Source organism: Anopheles arabiensis, chromosome 2, assembly GCF_016920715.1.
Source record: "Anopheles arabiensis isolate DONGOLA chromosome 2, AaraD3, whole genome shotgun sequence".
In the NCBI taxonomy this organism is placed as follows: domain Eukaryota; kingdom Metazoa; phylum Arthropoda; class Insecta; order Diptera; family Culicidae; genus Anopheles; species Anopheles arabiensis.
Genome location: NC_053517.1, coordinates 35821587 through 35838859, shown reverse-complemented (window position 1 = coordinate 35838859; position 17273 = coordinate 35821587). Strand labels below are relative to the sequence as shown.

The 17273-nt window shown below is 43.1% G+C and overlaps 2 protein-coding genes across 12 annotated transcripts in view; both read left to right on the top strand.

Annotated features, from left to right (window-relative positions):
- The window catches only part of LOC120898767 (KH domain-containing, RNA-binding, signal transduction-associated protein 2-like), a 47609-nt gene extending 37147 nt beyond the window's left edge, over positions 1 to 10462 (top strand). For 5 of the 11 annotated variants that reach the window (XM_040305076.1, XM_040305078.1, XM_040305082.1 and 2 more), the window contains exons 6-12: positions 2300 to 2363; positions 2461 to 2807; positions 2891 to 3116; positions 3663 to 3764; positions 4229 to 4361; positions 5211 to 5372; positions 7069 to 7180. In XM_040305076.1, the coding sequence (XP_040161010.1) occupies positions 2300 to 2363; positions 2461 to 2807; positions 2891 to 3116; positions 3663 to 3764; positions 4229 to 4361; positions 5211 to 5319 (981 nt within the window). In that variant the 3' untranslated portion in view covers positions 5320 to 5372; positions 7069 to 7180. Of the gene's footprint in view, positions 1 to 2299; positions 2364 to 2460; positions 2808 to 2890; positions 3117 to 3662; positions 3765 to 4228; positions 4362 to 5210; positions 5383 to 5558; positions 5698 to 7068 lie in introns of those variants that run through there. The other 6 variants (XM_040305077.1, XM_040305079.1, XM_040305084.1 and 3 more) reach the window with 6 other exon arrangements.
- A 3920-nt stretch (positions 10463 to 14382) lies between these two features.
- On the top strand, positions 14383 to 16605 carry LOC120896916 (antigen 5 like allergen Cul n 1-like). Its single transcript, XM_040301440.1, has 3 exons — positions 14383 to 14853; positions 15815 to 16059; positions 16193 to 16605. The coding sequence occupies exons 1-3, from the start codon at positions 14392 to 14394 to the stop codon at positions 16467 to 16469; spliced, it is 984 nt and encodes a 327-aa protein (XP_040157374.1). The 5' UTR covers positions 14383 to 14391; the 3' UTR covers positions 16470 to 16605.
- Positions 16606 to 17273: the final 668 nt, after the last annotated feature.

Here is a 17273-nt window from a genome sequence, read left to right as displayed (position 1 = left end):
AAGTAATCGCATTTTTCTGCTTGACTTTGTGGTAGCAGGATTGTAAGTCCCTATTTACTGCTTAATGTAAGAATCTGTATAAAATTGAATTATTGTATATATTACTTTGTAGTTTCAACGATGTATGTAGCATTATAGGAAACAATTGAAAATGGGATCAAAATAATGAAAAATTGAAATACTGCAAACAAAAAACCAGCACATCTATTCAGAATCAAGGATTAGTATTGGTTATTCTTCTTCTTCTTCTTTGGCGCAACAACCGCTGTCGGTCAAGGCCTGCCTATACCCACTAGTGAAGTGAGCTTGGCTTTCAGTGACTTATTGTAATCATAGCAGGATAGTCAGTCCTACGTATGGAGGCACGGTCTATTCGGGGCTTGAACCCATGACGGGCATGTTGTTACGACGTACGAGTTGACGACTGTACCACCAGACCGGCACAGCATTGGTTATTACATTACATCAAATTTACAAGAAGAAAGGATCATAAAAACATCGATCCAAGTTCCAATTACTTTTATTGTTACCATGATATGCATTTCAAGGGATTAAAAATGACAACAATGAAGAGAAATGGGTCCTGTAGCGTGCATATAGTCGACATGGTTCGTTACTTTTGCATGTTTTATCGTCTTCTCGGCACACCAGGAAACGTATCAGCTATCTTTACGCTGATACTTCAAACTCAATGTATCACCTCCTGCGTTCATCTTCAAAGACATACCTTCGCGTGGGTCACACAAACAATACACATTTGATGTACATAGATCCCACCGCAATAAACGCAATCATTATTCGTGGTTTGCTGTAACATGAATACATCTTCTCAAAAATTCCAAAACATTTACAAACGGCTAGCATAAAGTGTAACGATAGTGCTGCACACAAGCAATGTGTCATCCTTTTGTGCACGCATACGTCACCGATTTTAATGTAAATGTTCCAATCCTTTTTTATTGCGCACTCCGCACCAACCTATAAAAGCAGTTTCGAATGTAATTCGCGCACAGCAATTGCTCGTAGTTGTTGAGCGTACAGATAACACTAGGCCACGGACGAACGCACGGACGATGGTTGATGGTGACAGTACACCGCATGGCAAAGGACAATCGGTTGTAGCGTGCCTCGCCTACACAATCCGTTGATAAATGAAGAAAGGATGCAGAGTGCAACAGAAGCGACCACGCAAAAAGCACGTGCACGTATCGTGCAGTGCAGACACTACACATACACACACATACACATCCACCCACTGACGGTAGACGCTGAAACTGGCCTCCAACTCAAAGGTAATGGTTTCAACTTGTCACAAAAACTGGCACAATTCATTTGCATATTTTATAGAAATATGCCATAGTAATGGTATATGCTCTACCGGGACTCGCGGACTGCTCCCGAGTGCTACTCTGCTGTAAGTGCAACCAGTCGGAATGGGTGAGAATAGAACGGCAATAAACACACATACATATACCCATCCACACACAAGAAAAAACAACCCTGGAATCGTTCAAGCACACTCCCTTTCTTTCGAAGTGTTTTGTGACATTTGCATGATGATATGCTCCATCCAGGCGGGGATGCAAAACGGCAAAAGCGTGCACTAGCGATGTTTTATGCAACCCTACAAGCTTGGTGAATGTTGAGAGCAGCAACAAAACAGCGGTTCTTCCTAGTGCTTGAGACTGTGTTTGCAAATATGTGTCAGTGCCCTATGCATTTGTGCTGAATTACGCTTTCTTGGTAGCGTGCTTTTGTGTGAAGGTGTCACTAGCTGAATGTTTTTTTTTATCGCCCAAACCAGAGAAGTGAAAAATGAATGCTAATAAGACAAATGCTTTTTGATGATGCACTGCTTGAGCATCATTTTAAAAAACATCTTATGAAGTGAAGTGAAGTTAGCTTGAACAGATTTAGTGCAGTAGTAGTAGATCCGTTAAAAATAGAAGAAAAAACTAATTAGCTGGTAATAATCATTGTGAAATATGTAAAAATAAGACGCACAAAGTAACTAAAATGTTCTAAAGAATGTATGCAATTATTTGAATGCATTGCAGCATTCAGAGCTACAAGGCTTATTTTAAAAGATACTCTTCAAACTTTGTGGTATTGACACTGTTATATATAATGCTCTATTCGTGGTTAAATGCAATTACAGAGTTATTAAAAACATACATTTTATAAGGCTTTGAAAGCACAAATGCTATCTCGGCGTGTAATCAACATGAATTATTTCTAGAATCATTTTAATAACTAATCCTTTATTAAAACCTGCTTGCCCCTTCTCTCTTCCTTTCAGGACTACCACGATGACATACGACAGGAGCAAATGTGGGAAATGCAGGCATTAAATTCACAAAACGGTATGCATCGCTCTATCGGTCCGGGCACCCGGGCTCGTTATCATAATAACCTGATTATATGGAAATCTTTTCCCCCTTTCGCTCACCGCACCGACAGCAACCTGTAATCTAGGCTCAGCGCACGATAACACACTCAACGGGGGCAATGGGCTCACCGCCAACGGCATGAGCATTAGCAGCAGCGGAAGCAGCTGCAGCACCGGAAGCACCGGAAGCACCACGAACGGAACCATGCCAACGAACGGTGGTCCGCTCAGCAATGGGACGGGGCTGAACGGTGTGGTCAGCGCTGCCCAGGTCGTCCCGAACGGTGTGGCCGGGCTGGGAACCGGAACTAATCCCTCGGCGTCGGTCCCGGGCGTTGGTTCTGAGCTGAGCACAAACGGCAGCACGCAACCATCGTCCGTCGTGTCGGAACTGCAGCATGTGACGAGCTCGCTGACGGTGAGTAACATCATACGTCGATGCTCCCCGGGCGGATGCCTCATGTAGCTCATGTGTGTGAATGTGTGGCCCTTTTCTTACAGCACCACCAACACCACCATAGTCAGCAGCAGCAGCAGCAGCAACACTCACAACAGCAGCAACAGCATCAGTCTCAGCACCATCAGCAGCAACAGCAACAACAACAGCAGCAGCAGCAGCAGCAACACCAACAATCGCAGAACCAGTTCCTGTCGAACGATCCGGACATAGGCAGCCTCTTGCAACCGATGGACGTGAACATGGCGTCTGCGAATCATTTTGTGAATTGTAAGCACTCCAATGTGGGCCCACAGCTGTAGGGTAGCGTTGTTAAGCAGTCAAGGATGGGATGTATCGCGTGTTTGATCACGCAACTTGATGGTAGAAAGTGCATGCCTGTTTTCATTTGTGATTGTGAGAGAGAGGGTGTGTGAAAAAATGCTGTAAAATACGAACAGGTATTTCGTTCAAACTGCCTTTAGTGCACAGCATCTCTTCAAGCATTTCCCCGCACAGCAAAAAGGTAAAAAAGGAAACAAAAGAAGCAACACGTTCCAGCTAGTAGCAAAATCCTGACAGTAATTAATGTTGGTAAAAGTTGTACCAAACGCCACCACACTAAGCCCATCTGCGGCAACGTTTAGCAGCAAAGTTTGTTAGCGCTGGCTCTTTTTTTCTGACGCTTCAACCCCCGAGTGCCAGTAATGTATCTTTAAGCAGCCCACCATCCCTGCCCCCGTTGTAACACACCTGTAGGGGGGAGGGACGGCATGCAGGGCGTTTTTTTCGTTCATCCTCCTCGCTTTTTACCAATTAAACTTTTCCTCCCCACAGCCATACCTACGAGTGACCTGGAAGCGCAAACGTTGGCGTTCGTCGAATCGGCCAATGCATTCCTGCATCCGGCATTGCGCGGCGTGAAAGCGGTTAGCTTAGGTAAGTTTTTCAACAGCACACACATACACACATACATACCCACGTTTACACACATACGCGAACACTGCACTGTTGGAGGTGCAAAAAGCAGAGAAAAATAATAATAAAAACCTGCAAAGCGGCAAGTTTTTCCTGGGAGATGAAGGTGCTGGAAAAAAATCCTGAAATTTCCCAACTGACCCTTTTCATTGTTCGGTGGTTGGGCTTCCAAGCGAACGGGGAAGGGAAGAGGTGAAGTTTCCCGCTGGCGCACCGTTTAATTTTGCGCCCAGCTAAAAACACACACACCGCGTCCAAGAGTGATGGTGTTTCCGTCGCCATCGTTATCTCGATTCCCATTACAATCTTCCTGGTGGGAGGGAAAACTGGGAAATGAACGCAAAACAAAACAAAACAAAAAACTCATTCACATGTGCTCTGTTTTTCTTGTGCTTTTTCACCGCCCCTCTTCACACGCGCTGCAGCACGCAAGCGACCCCTGCTGGGTGGACCCCGGTCGACCATGAACCCCACCAAGCGCACCGTGATGACGCTGATTGCACGTGCACGCACCGCCCAGGCCCTGCACGGTTCCCGGACGGCTCAACCGATCGGCGAGTAAGTTTCAAACCCGGTTCCGCGTTTCATTGCCTCCCCGCATTCAATGCAACCTTTCCCGGTTCGTCCTGCCGACCTTCTTGTAAAGTATTTCCGCTTTTAGTTTTCCCTTCCGCTTTGGTAGCTTTGTTGTTTTTTCTTCTTCTTTTCTTCCCTTTTGCCTACTGCTGTTTGGTTTACATCTATTATGGTTGATTTTTCCGCACTGGACATAGCGTGATGGTGAATTTTTCGCGCACTGTTTGCAGAATTATACTGCACGACTGTGAATGTGTGCATGAGTGTTAGTACGTGTATGTATGTATGTGTGTGTGTGCTTTATCTATTGTTTCGGGGTTTGTTTTTGCACCGCTTTCCGCTGTTCGGATTCTAGCAGAACAAAAGAGCGGGAAAAAGCCAATCCCACCGTGCACTAATTATTCACATGAGCAAATTGGAAGTGGGCTTACGGGTAGCGAGCCGGCATGGTGGTCTTCGTCTGCAGCGACAGGGTAGGGGATTATGTTTTGAAAATGAAAAATTGTACACCTGTACCTAGGGAGTAGTCTTTTATTATTTTGGTTAGTTTCTTTTTTTTTTTTTTGGTTCGATTCATCATTTGTGTTTTGTTTAGTATTTTCTCGCTCGTGATGAGTTTGCTAGCGCGCTATTGCAATTTGCATGCGAAGGCAAAGGAAGGAAGCACATTAATTGCGCTAGCATCGCATCCTGCCTGCCTTTCGCCGTTTTACGTTCACCTGCACCACCTGATGTTAAGTCGTCCCGCCCGTCCGTGCCATCAAAGCGTCTCCACTACACTGGCCGAGCACTAACCCTCCCTCATGTGGTACTACCATCCTCTCTACGCAGACCGATACAGGTGATCACTTCGCCGCTAATTCTACAACCGCCGTTGGATTTGCTGCAGCCCAATGCAGGCGCGGGCATGGCCAAAGAAAACATTCTGCAGGGCGCATAAACTGCGCAGGCGCAGGCCGACTCTCACACCGCTGACAAGGCATCAAAGCAAAGGTGTGTGCGCGTAAGTGTGTGCGTGTTGTGAGTGTTGTGTGAGTGTTTAAAAACAATCGTGTGAGTGTGTTGTGTTTCTGCAATTATTAAGCACCTTGTTGCACGAGATCTTGAACGTGTGTTTACGTTTGTGTTGCATTTCAATGTTCAATGACAATTTACTTTGATTTTTAACTTGTTGTGAAGCGTCTAAAATTGAAAGGATTTGGGCCTCACCAATCAATGGACAGCCATACCCGTTACCCGAAAGCCTTTACCTGAGGTTGATTTTCCATCACTTAAACAGTCGGAATCTTTTTACTTAATTGTACCTTTTCAGAAGAAGGTAAGTTCAAGCCGTAGTGATGCATTGGACGTGACGTTCAGGATCATTTTGAGATCTAATAATCGGTCTAAATTAAAATTAAGTGGCATTGACTATTCCATTCACATGAGAATTTTTTCATACACAAAGAAAAAGAAGAGTGGAAAGGCTGTTGCTCGTATTTCACAAATGTTTCTAGCAACTGAAGCGTTCCGTTGTAAGAATATCCTTTTGAGGTTTAGTTGTCATTCTTCACAGCAATACGAATACGGCTTGGATTATTACATAAACAATCTTCAGTTTGCTTTCCAAATGCATAGATTAGCCAGTTTTATCAAAGTAGATGATGCTAAAAAAGGTTTAAATTTCGTAAACAGAATTCGCTTGTGGTAAAATTATTTTAATGAGCAAAACGACCAAAGCCGATGGATTTGTGCTCAATAAGTACTGAACATAATCTTAACGGTCGCATCTGATATTAAAAGTGTATGAACTAAATTAACTTCAAATTGCACATCGCCTGCGTTAGTTTTAAATATTGATGGTAATGATAGAAATAAATCATACACTTATAATTCAAGTTATAAAATTCATTCCTTTTTGCAAAAAATCAAACATTTAGTAGAGAGCTCAAAACGTATCAAAATACAGCATGTGACAGCTTTTCTTTAATTTTTTGTTTCGAAAGAACTGGTTCATCAACAATAAATTCAACATTCTTTCAAACAAATAAAATCTCATCCCAGCCGAATCTCGTAAATAAAATATTGTCTGCCATATGGTGCGAGTGTATTCTTATCTGTTACCAGTGACGTTTACATTGAATGACACGAAAAAAAACTCATCTCGTTTTACAATAGTCAGCAGCGTATGCATACCAACAAATCAATTGCTCGACGTATGAATTTTCAAGACAGTCACGTGGCACTGCAGACAGATGAGCTCTTTTAGAGCTGACAAATCAGAAGCGCACGTGCCGTGCTTGACGTTGCGTCAGGTTTCATGTGTGTGCAGGAATGCTACAAACCGATCGATTGAAACCATTGGGTAGAACGAGCGTACACAATTTCGTAACGAGTGTGATTTAAACTTCGATTCAATTTGTTACGAATTTGGTAATATTGAGATTTGTTCGAAGTGTTCTAGATTTGCCTAAGCAAATCTAAGATCTTGGCTATTGAAGGACGACATCTAAATCAATAGTTTAAAAATGTATGTGTGTATGTGAATGTGTATGTGATTGTGTTTGCGTGCATTTGTTTTGTGCAATTATTTGCTATTATTTTAAGTTCTTTCTCATTGAATTGAAAAAAACACATTTCCATTTTTAAGTCATTTTCAACACATATTATATCCTCTCTCTTGCTTTATTGTGCTTTCTTTACTTTACAGTTTCTACTAATCATTGTGCTAGTCACAATGCCACTGGCATCATTAAAACACAGCAACACACCCAGGAATACCACAAACCATTGCCACCATCCAGGAATACATGTACCAGATCGACGACACAGCGGTTTCACATTGCGAATACACAAATTACATGAAATAACAAAGCCGTAAGTAAAGCATTATATTTAAACAAAAGAACCCAAAGCCATACAAAGACGCGAGTTAAACGGCTATTATGTTAAGTTTTCAAAGTGACATTATATCATGCAATATCAGTTGACCAAGGACATTCAACGTGTGGAAAATAGTTGAGACAACCAATGAATGCACATCGGCAACCCTCCCTAAACTCAATGCACACACTGCACCGAGTTCACTACTGATTTAAACAACGAGAACCAAAAGCAAGCATAGCAACTAAGCTTTACTGAACGATATGATGATGATGATGATGTCCCAGAAATGTAAATTTTAAACATATTAACACACAAAACCTTGCATGGATGCCGCTTTCCCCACTGGATACGTCTCGAGTGATACTCATATATTTATACATTTTGTTGTACATATTGTTCGTTACAATGATAAAGTTATCGCTCCCCCCATACTACCAGCTCGTTGAACACGTTTTGTATGACTTAGAACAAGTTTTGTATGACATATTTTAAACACTTAACATGGATTTGCATTTAAACGAATAAAACATAAAGCATGCGCCTGTTCGGCATTAATGGCAAAGTTTTATGAAAATAAAAGAAGGATCGAAGTAAATAATTTTTAATGATGTAGTAACAAAACATTAGAGGCTAGCAAATTGATGGCCGTCATCGTACAAACAAAACATATTTAAAGAATTTTTTATGTATAACAAGTTTAGTTAATTTATCGATCGCAATCGTATTTATTGAGTACTATTCTATTCTATTCCTTTTAAAAATAAATTAAAATTGGAGTTTGGATTAGATTAATAAACGTTGTGTCTGTTCTTAATTAAAGTTACGCTCTTGACAGGAAAACCCCACCTATTCCACCCATATACAGAACAATGGCTCTTTTATCTAATTTTGTTAAAGATTAATTAATAGCTATTTTTTAAATAGAACATACAATCCAAATAAATTACCGATTTACTACTTATAGATTCTCAGATATAGGTTATCGGATTGATTACCAAAACTTCAAATCAACCTATTCAATTACCTATTTGGTCAAACAAAACAACTCTGATGAAAAGATTAATAATATGAGTGTTTTTAAATATTAGTTAAATATTAGGTTTGTAACATTTAATAAGGTGCTCCACGTATCATCTTAAAATGTGTGTGAAAAATATATTTGTTTTAAATCATAATTTTACAGTTAGTATAGAGTTTCCAACAACAATATTAGTTTCATTACTAGTTTCACCAGTTAAAGAGATTTTATTTATCATTCTTACAGTACACACCCCCGTACACTGTAGGTTTATCGATAAGGTCAAGTTAGTATTTACAATAACAACTACAAAAAACATGAATACCAAGACCTGTAACAAAAATAATTGATCACGAAACTCGCTTTGCAAAAAAAAACTTAACAACAAAAAACAAAACATCTTAACATCGTGTGCCATTGATTAACACAAACACTCTAAACAACAAAACAAAAAAAGAATCACTAGAAAGCTTGCATAATTGACACCCGTTTGAACGACACCTTATAAAGAACACTAAGATAAAAATGAAAATAACTTTAACTGAAATGTCCCTCTAAAACATATGTGTATATGTGTGTGTGTTATCGATGGAACTGTCGTAGTAGTAAACTAACTAAAAAACGCAACCAAATTACATGCATGCCTGTCGTTTAAAATCTGTCTCGAATAAATTCAACTCTGGTGAAATTAAAACTGTGTAGCGTATAGGCAAGAGTAACATTTCTGCCCTCCGTGGCTAGCTAATTAAGTGAATGCGTAGTCTAACTGAAAACATGCAAACATGTGTCGTGCGGTTAAATTTTAAACACTACCTAGGCGGGCAGTTTACAGTAACGAACTACTAAATAAATCTCTCAATGTCGCAACAATAAACCAAAGAACAAATTAAATTATTGAACCTCATGATGATTATAACACGCCGGAAGGAAAAGGGTCATTGATAATGGTCATGACTTACAGTATGGCACCAAAGCATACGCAGCTGAACGAAGCGCAACATAAGGCAATACTTAAATGGAAAGGCCCAAAAACCAGGACAAACGCACCGGTAAATCGTAACAACCAACACTAAACGATGCATCTAAATGCTAAATAACTCAACATTTCCGATCGCAAAACTTTAAACTAGTCGCGTAAATATTTAAATTTAAATGTCAATTATCGTTAAGCAAACCATGCAATCCTGTGTCCTGTAAACATCACTCTATGCAACGATTTGCACGCGTGAGGAGTAATTTAAAATAAATAAAAAAAAAACATACACTTATCCAAATGACCACAGCGTACGGGAAAGGGCAAAACAGATCTAGTGGATGCACTTTTAATACCTTGACATGCACAGTTAAATTTGAAATTTTAGCCTCCAGCTCTAATGCAGGTTAAAAGCAGCACCAGAGCAAACAAAAGCGGTATAAATAAAACATAAGTTGATCTTGCTTAACACAGCATACCGGCCCACAAGGCAAAGCTAAGATAGCGAACCACACGATAAACTAGAACAACTCTTCATATGTATGTTTGTGTATGTGTACGTGTACGTGTAAGTGTACTACATGTAAGCATTAATAAACAAAGCAACATCCATTGCGACGAAGCAGGTCTGGGTGCTGCGTAAAACGGTAACGAGAAAGGCGCATAAAACAAAAGCTCCAGAACACTTCATTAAAATTTCCTATTTCGTGCAACAATGAGAACACAGTTTTGCTAAACGGTTTGAGATGATGATGATTAAAGAAACAATACACACAGCCGGTTCCAAATGGGACCGCACACGATGTTCCACGATGCTTCCCCACAGGTCTTCTCCATCGGATACAAAATGTCGATACAAATTTTGGAGCGTTTTATAGCGGGGAATGAGCGTGAATGGTAGAATTTCGTGTGTGGAAAGCATTCGAACAGCGTGAGAAAACTCAACGGTGAATCCAGTTTTAATTTAGTTTTAAAAGAATCACACAATTACACCGCTGAGTTTCGAAATCGAATAAAAGAAAGTCACGTATTCCCATCCCAAACTGCTTGTGATGGAGAAGCGGAACAGTTGAAACCGTGCATCGGTACGAAAAGATGAAAAGAGAGGAAAGGACGTGAAACGCGCGCAAAAACAAATGTAAGCTTAAACCAATAATTACGATGGAAGTGAGTTTTTCCCAAAATAAATGAAGCACTTTCGAATGAGACAAGTAAGCAGCAACAGTACACCCGGTCGTGGGCATTTTTTCCTTTATGTGTGAAACACCCCATTTCGTTTCGTAGCATCCGAAAGTTGTTGATTTTCCTTCACGCGTTGCTGTAGCTCCCGCGTTTCCGCGGCACCCTTGTTGAGTTTGATTCATGTGAGAAAATTTATTAAATAAACACGAACGCATTGTGTGACAAATTCCATCGAATTAGCTTAAGCGATGCACGCCTTCCGTTGGATTTTACACACAAACGGGCGGGCACCGAAGACGAACAAGACGGCTGCAAGAAAAAGATGCGTTCGGTGAATTAATTAGAGCTTCCTCGTGTTCCACCCTTTCTGCCCACGGCGCACATCGCTCCAGTGTGGATGAGTTAGTCAAATAACATTACCATCCTATGGCCTACCCGATCCATCGGTACGCGTGTATTCAATCAAAGCGATTGGCGCGCTTGCACACACACACACACACACAAACTCGCTGCTACACAGCATACTGCTGCGTCTGTGCACAGACACGTGCAAACAACGAGGGAAAATGAGGGCCGTAATTCCCACCAGATCGTCGCCGCAGGCCGTTCAACAGAAGTCGCCCTACACACAATCTTACCAACAAAGCAAATGAATGAAATTTAATTCATTGCTCACGCTTCCGCACACAATCACACCGTACAGACAGGGCATCCAGGGGCCTGTTCTCCCGTTGCCCGGCCACCCAGTACCCGGAAGCACTTTCCGTCCGTGTGGTACGGTTCCATTTTAAACCATTTTCTCAATACCTCGAAACGTGCCTGGAGCACGTTACAGCGTTTGTCACGCTTGTTGTTTCAACATTTATGCATTTCCATTTGAAAAATTGCAAAACATTACAGCAAGCTCCACGAGCACTCGCGTGTGCTGGCTGGCAGCGAATGCGTAAATTTTAATTCATTATAAATGAGGGGAACTGAATGAGAGTCTAGTGGGTGAAACTTTTTTAGCTTCGCTTCACTGTCCCGGAAGTGAAAGTGAAGTGGCGCAAGGAGTGGGACTCTCTTCTGAAGCATACGAAGCAGCGAAGGTTTGGCAGAGACGCGCGCGCACATTTGCTGTCGCTGATGGATGGCTTCCAACGGTTCACCCGAGATGAATGCATATCATATTTGTTTGCAAATAAAATCCGTCACCGAACAAGACGGAAAATTCTTCAAATTTTTCCTGCTAAAGGGAAACGATGTACTTGAAGAGCGGGACTCGCGCGCGAATGTTACGCGAGAGTGAATGGCAGTAAGAGGCGCAGAAAGCAGGTAGAGGAAACGGTTGCCGAGAATCCTTTGAGGATTGAAGCTCATCGTTAGGAGCAGCCACACAGCGGAACGGAAATTGAGTTAACAGTCTTGGGCACATTAAAACAAAGTGCCCTCTTCGCACCGTCACTGCTTTGCTGCTCTGCCTTGGCGACACGCAGGGAAGGATGTGTTTTCCCAAACCACATCAACCCATACACACACACGTAGACTCACGTACACCCTCCGTTACATGGGGTAGGTTTGGTCGACGGTGCTCGGTTACTGCAACGAAAGCGCCGTCATCACTCGCCATCGTCACCGGAGTGCTTGTCGAGTTTTGTTTACATTTTCATAACCTCATTTGAATAATTGTCAAATGCAATGCTCGACTGCCCTCATCAGAATCATCGCCGACCAATGTGGAACATGGCACGGAGGCAGAGCGCCCACGGTCGCCATCAAACCACACTAGCCCCCTCACCTAAAGTGGGCGATGGTGGTGATGGTGAATGCTTGTAGCGCTTGCCAACGAAAGTCAAATGCAGCCACGAACGTGAAACCGGACGGAAAGGTCAACTCGGTTTGCGTCTGCTGACGGAAACACTCTCAAGGAATTGCACTCCGGTCACCGTTTGTTTGCTCATTTGCGCCCGTGGCCGAAGCGTTCGATTGGAACAATCCTTAAGATTATGTTGATTATTCCCGAAACGCTGTCAAGATTCGATTGGTTTGAGTGAAGTACATCGCTAGAGATATGGTCTTTTTGTATATGCTCAGTTGTTATAACAACGCAAATAATTTAAATGTCGGATGATCAATTCCAAGGAAATAATTTACTCCCTGATAGCAATCATTCCATTAACAGAGAGAAAACGATTAGTAAATTCACCCTTTCGCTGTGGCGCTCATTGATACTGGAGAAGAAGCTATTTTTTTAAGAATATAAGAAACAATATCACAGCTTTTGATAGAGTAACTAGCAGCTTTTACAACTCCGACTTTCCCATCATTGGGCCGTTTTCTGTTTGAAGCCAACAAGCTGGATAGTTCAGCCTGTCAGTGGCACAATATTCATCATCCAGGCCGTATTCATTTGACAGTTATGGTCAGCCATATTGGATTTCATAATTTGTGTACAAAAAAAAAACTCATTTTAAAATCATTTTGTTTTCTTTTTTCTGTTTGAAATGAGTTTTATGACTCATAGTAAATTTTATATTATTAAATCAAACAGTGTTTTACCTTTCTTAAAATACTATTTATTCACCAAAAAAGCTTCACTAAAAAAACAATCATGCATGAGTGAACCTGATCAAGCCTGTGACGAATCGGTGTTTGTTTACATTTTACGCAGGCTGAAAATATGAGGCTAATTATGCTTGTTGATTTGTATGGAGTGTTGACAAGATTTCAATCGCCTAGTATCAAACTCCATACAAAATAACTCGCTAGTATCGTAAAACCCACCATTATTATTGATCATTATTGATTATCGGATAAGGTAAGTATATTTAGTGGTGGCCACTTAAAGTCTGAAACCTCATATTTTCACTGTGGGGTGTTCTGGACAGTTCCTTAGACCAATAATCAGATGAAAAAAAAAAAATCTTCACACATCTTTGAGGACACTTCAGCACTGCCCGTATGGCAAGTTGAATGCAGCTACTCGGTATCTAGAGGTTCTGATAAGTTTCTTGGCTCTTTTTTCCGGAAAGTGTGTCCTTTATGTAACATTGAAATTTACTATAGGATTCCTAGTGAGAGAAAATCAGTCCATCAATCTATATTTTGCACAGATGCAGTAGCATTAGTTACACGCCTGATGATTTGCTTTTTCGCATGAATTAGTGATTTTAATAGTAAAACTGTACTTCAAGTTCCATTTACATCTACAGGCTTTAGATTAGGCTTATAAAAATGTGAGATACTTGTAATAAGATAAGACTACACAACTATCAAATGCATTATTAGTTGATTGTTTCATACGATCCATCCATAGTCACCTCTTTTCCACCAATACAAACCTCTTTTTATGCCGGTATGCGAAGCATCCAACGTTTGCATCATTTGAACACGATTTGCAAATGAGGTGCAAATTCGCAAACTGCAACACAACACTGCGAAGTGCATGATAGCAACACGTGCAAACAAGTGCACACAGTGATCGATGCATGCCGTTGATGAATCATCGTGGTGGTGGCATCTCTTTTCCCACAAACTAGCTGATATCATTCACACGCCAGCTGGTGTTGATTTTCCAAATGTTTGGATTGAATTATGTTTATTTAGCCACGATGCTACACTCCAAATAAACGTTAAGTTGTTTAGCTTGATTGGAAAATTAGTAACCCACGTGCATGATGCCATATCGTTAAATCAAGGATGTGTAACTATAGCTGTCTCGACCGTCACGCAAACCATCACTCACGCGCATTTATCGCACAAATTCGACCGACGAGAGTGCAAGTGTGCGAAACACGGTACCCCCGTGCGAGGCAGTGGGCATCGATTTATTTTTCCCATGAAAATTATGATAATTTTACAATCACTTCATTTCCAATGACCCCGGATACAGCGTAGACGAATGCGCGAGGTCACTCGCCGGCCGACTCTGCCTGCACTGGCCGAGCGTGGGAAAACGAAACCCCCGCTCCCAGTGAGCTGGATCATATCAATCAATGGCAGTGAAATCGTTTATAAATATGACTAGCCTAAATGCAACGCTTAGTTACACTTCACCGTGCACGAATCACCGCATCAAGCGCACCACACAGACGGGAGAAATGAAAACGCGCACCGAAACCTCATTCACGGCGCCGCGGCACGGGCTTGGCTGGTGCGCGCTAGTGGCGCTTTCGGCGGTTGCCTTGGTAATTGCACCGATCGGTGTTTGCAGTGCTGCAGCCAGCCCGGACGCTAGCGATTACTGTGATCCGGCGCTGTGCAAACCGAACCATGCCCACATCGGGTGTAACGCTACCGGCCAGTTTGGCGAGCTGTGTCCCGCCCAGACGACGCAGCTCGTGCCGATGGAGCAACCGCTGAAAGCGCTCATCCTGAAGCTGCACAATGGATTGCGCAGCGAGCTGGCGGGTGGCAAGATGGACGGGTTTGCCGCAGCGGAAAGGATGGCCGTGCTGGTAAGTGTGCTGGGGCAGCGGGGAAAGGGGGATTGTGTGCTTGTGGCCGGATGTGTTTGTATTGTTTCGGAAATAGTGTTTGGTTTGTGATGGTTTTGAAGCGGTCGGCTAAAACTAACGAAATGTTCGATACGAAAGAGCTTACTGTGTCGTGTTGTGGATGATTATGGAAACAGAATTTTCTCCCAAACTTTGATAAACTATGTTAGCAAACAAGACACACTAGAACACAGGGAAGTGAAGACCGGATAGTGTTATTATTTTTTTTTATCAGACTAGTGGAGTCCATCAGACGTTTAATTCAGTTTTATTCATTCAAAATATACGAGCATTTCGTATTTCACATTCATGTTTGGCAATTGCTCGATAATGACCTTTCAATAGACCTGATACCAATTGATCTTCGAAACCTGTATTCCTAGAAATATTTGCAATCATAGCCCGTCTCATAAATGGTCTCATGCAATCGTCATTTCATTGATCGAACGTCGAAACGCCAGTTTCAAGAATTCACCCCAATTAACCTTTTCGCCGGGAAACAGCCATTTTAAACAACGCTCTGAATAGTGAACCAAAAAAAAGGGGTTGGTTTCGTTTTTAAATTGACCCCAATCACCCCTCAGGGCTCGTTGAAGCCACCGGCCATTTCCATTTGCTGGTCGGGTCTGGGGACAACTGAAGGGTTTTTTTTCACATGGCCCCGCGGCCGGCGTCAAGTCAAATGCAATTTACCGCACCATGTCCATCAACGGCCCGTGCCCGATGGTGGATGACACTTTTCAAATCACTTTTTCATCTGGTGTGCGGCTGCTGTCCACGCCTCGGGGAGGAAGTAGGGCTAGGACCTTTCTACCAACGTTTTTCATTTCCATGGCATCTCTTTCCGCTCTTCCATTGCGCGCCCAACTTTACATCACCGGGCGGGCCTGTGTAACCAATGCCATTGATTGATGCCATTCAGGAGTGGGACGACGAGCTGGCGAGCCTGGCCGAGCATAACGCTCGTACGTGCCAGTACCTGCACGACGAGTGTCGCAGCACCGAGCGGTACCGGAGCGCGGGCCAGAACATTGGCCGGAAGTCGCAGGCGGGCAATGTCACCATCGACCTCGAGCGGGCCATCACCGATCTCACCAACAAGTGGTGGCAGGAGTACGTCGAATCCAATCAGACCGTCATGGATGACTATCGGGCCGTCGGTGAAGGGTAAGTGTGTGTGTGTGTGTGTTAGTTTAAAACCGTGCTTGCAGGCGCGTACGGTACGGTTTGGGCCTCCTATCTCCTCTGCTCTACTGTACGGCTATTTCTTTGGGGTGGATTTTCAACCCCCTCCTTTCAGGGTGGATGTTGGACATTTCGCGCAGATGGCCAGTGACCGCGTGACAAAGGTTGGCTGCGGAGCGACGAGCTACTACCACGAAGCGAGAAAACGGTCCTACGTGTACTACGTCTGCAACTACTCGCACAGCAACGAGCACGGCCAGCCGGTCTACCGGAAGGGCACGCAGTGTGCCCAGTGTGCCGAGACCAAATGCAGCCCGACCTTCCCGGGGCTGTGCGAGGGCATCGGTGACGCGATCGATAAGGAGCTGTACCCGGCTGCCAGCGCGTCCTAGGGCGACGGACATGACGGACGGCTTAATAAAAAGTGACACTATTTATTCCGACACGATCCGAGCAAAAAGCGACCAAATGCAGGACAAGCACGTGATTGTGTAGCGCTGCCCCCAGAGCGGGCGGCGGGTGAAAATGGTTCGTTTGTTTGTTCTTTTATTTATCCATTCGTTGCCATTCGTTTCCAATTGCGGGCTCCGCTCGGGCCCTCTGTCTCGGGGGCATTTCGTTCAAACTTCTCCTCAAAACACCGAAACAGATCGCGCACGTCAGAACCAGATGGACCAAAACTTTTGTGACGTCTTGTCTATCCAGTTTGTGCGTGTTTGCGGGTGTGTGTGTGTGTGTGTTTTGCCTTTTTTCGTGACTCTCATAGGCACGAATCAATTGTCCTATCACCGTTAGCTACGCCTGACTGCCGGCCGGGGACAGGTGGGGGAAAACAAAACACAAACATTCAAACTAGATTCCAGCCATCGTTCCCGGAAATGGAGCACAAAGTTAACCGCAGCGATAAACATGATCGGACTGATTAATGATTGTTTACCAAACAGCGACGGTAGGGTGGATAGTTTTGATTCCAAGTTTCGATTGCCTCAGGGTACAACAGAAAAACGGCTTGATTGTCTTATCAGTGCTTTTCGACGGGGCTTTGTGTGTTACAAGGGTGGGAGAAGAATCGATGGTAGCTTTAGTATCCTGTTCCACCGCAGCCGAGTGTCGATCAAAAGTGGGTAAGTTGAGATGTCAGAGATGTCACAAACAGTACCCGATTGGGTAGAGAGGGTATAGTGACGGGATTTGAT

Excerpts from the sequence above, each read along its gene's own strand:
- LOC120896916 (XM_040301440.1), top strand. The coding sequence starts at position 14,392 with ATGGCAGTGAAATCGTTTATAAATATGACTAGCCTAAATGCAACGCTT. Across the intron at positions 14,854-15,814 it reads CGGAAAGGATGGCCGTGCTG|GAGTGGGACGACGAGCTGGC; the intron begins GTAAGTGTGCTG and ends GATGCCATTCAG. Across the intron at positions 16,060-16,192 it reads TATCGGGCCGTCGGTGAAGG|GGTGGATGTTGGACATTTCG; the intron begins GTAAGTGTGTGT and ends CCCTCCTTTCAG.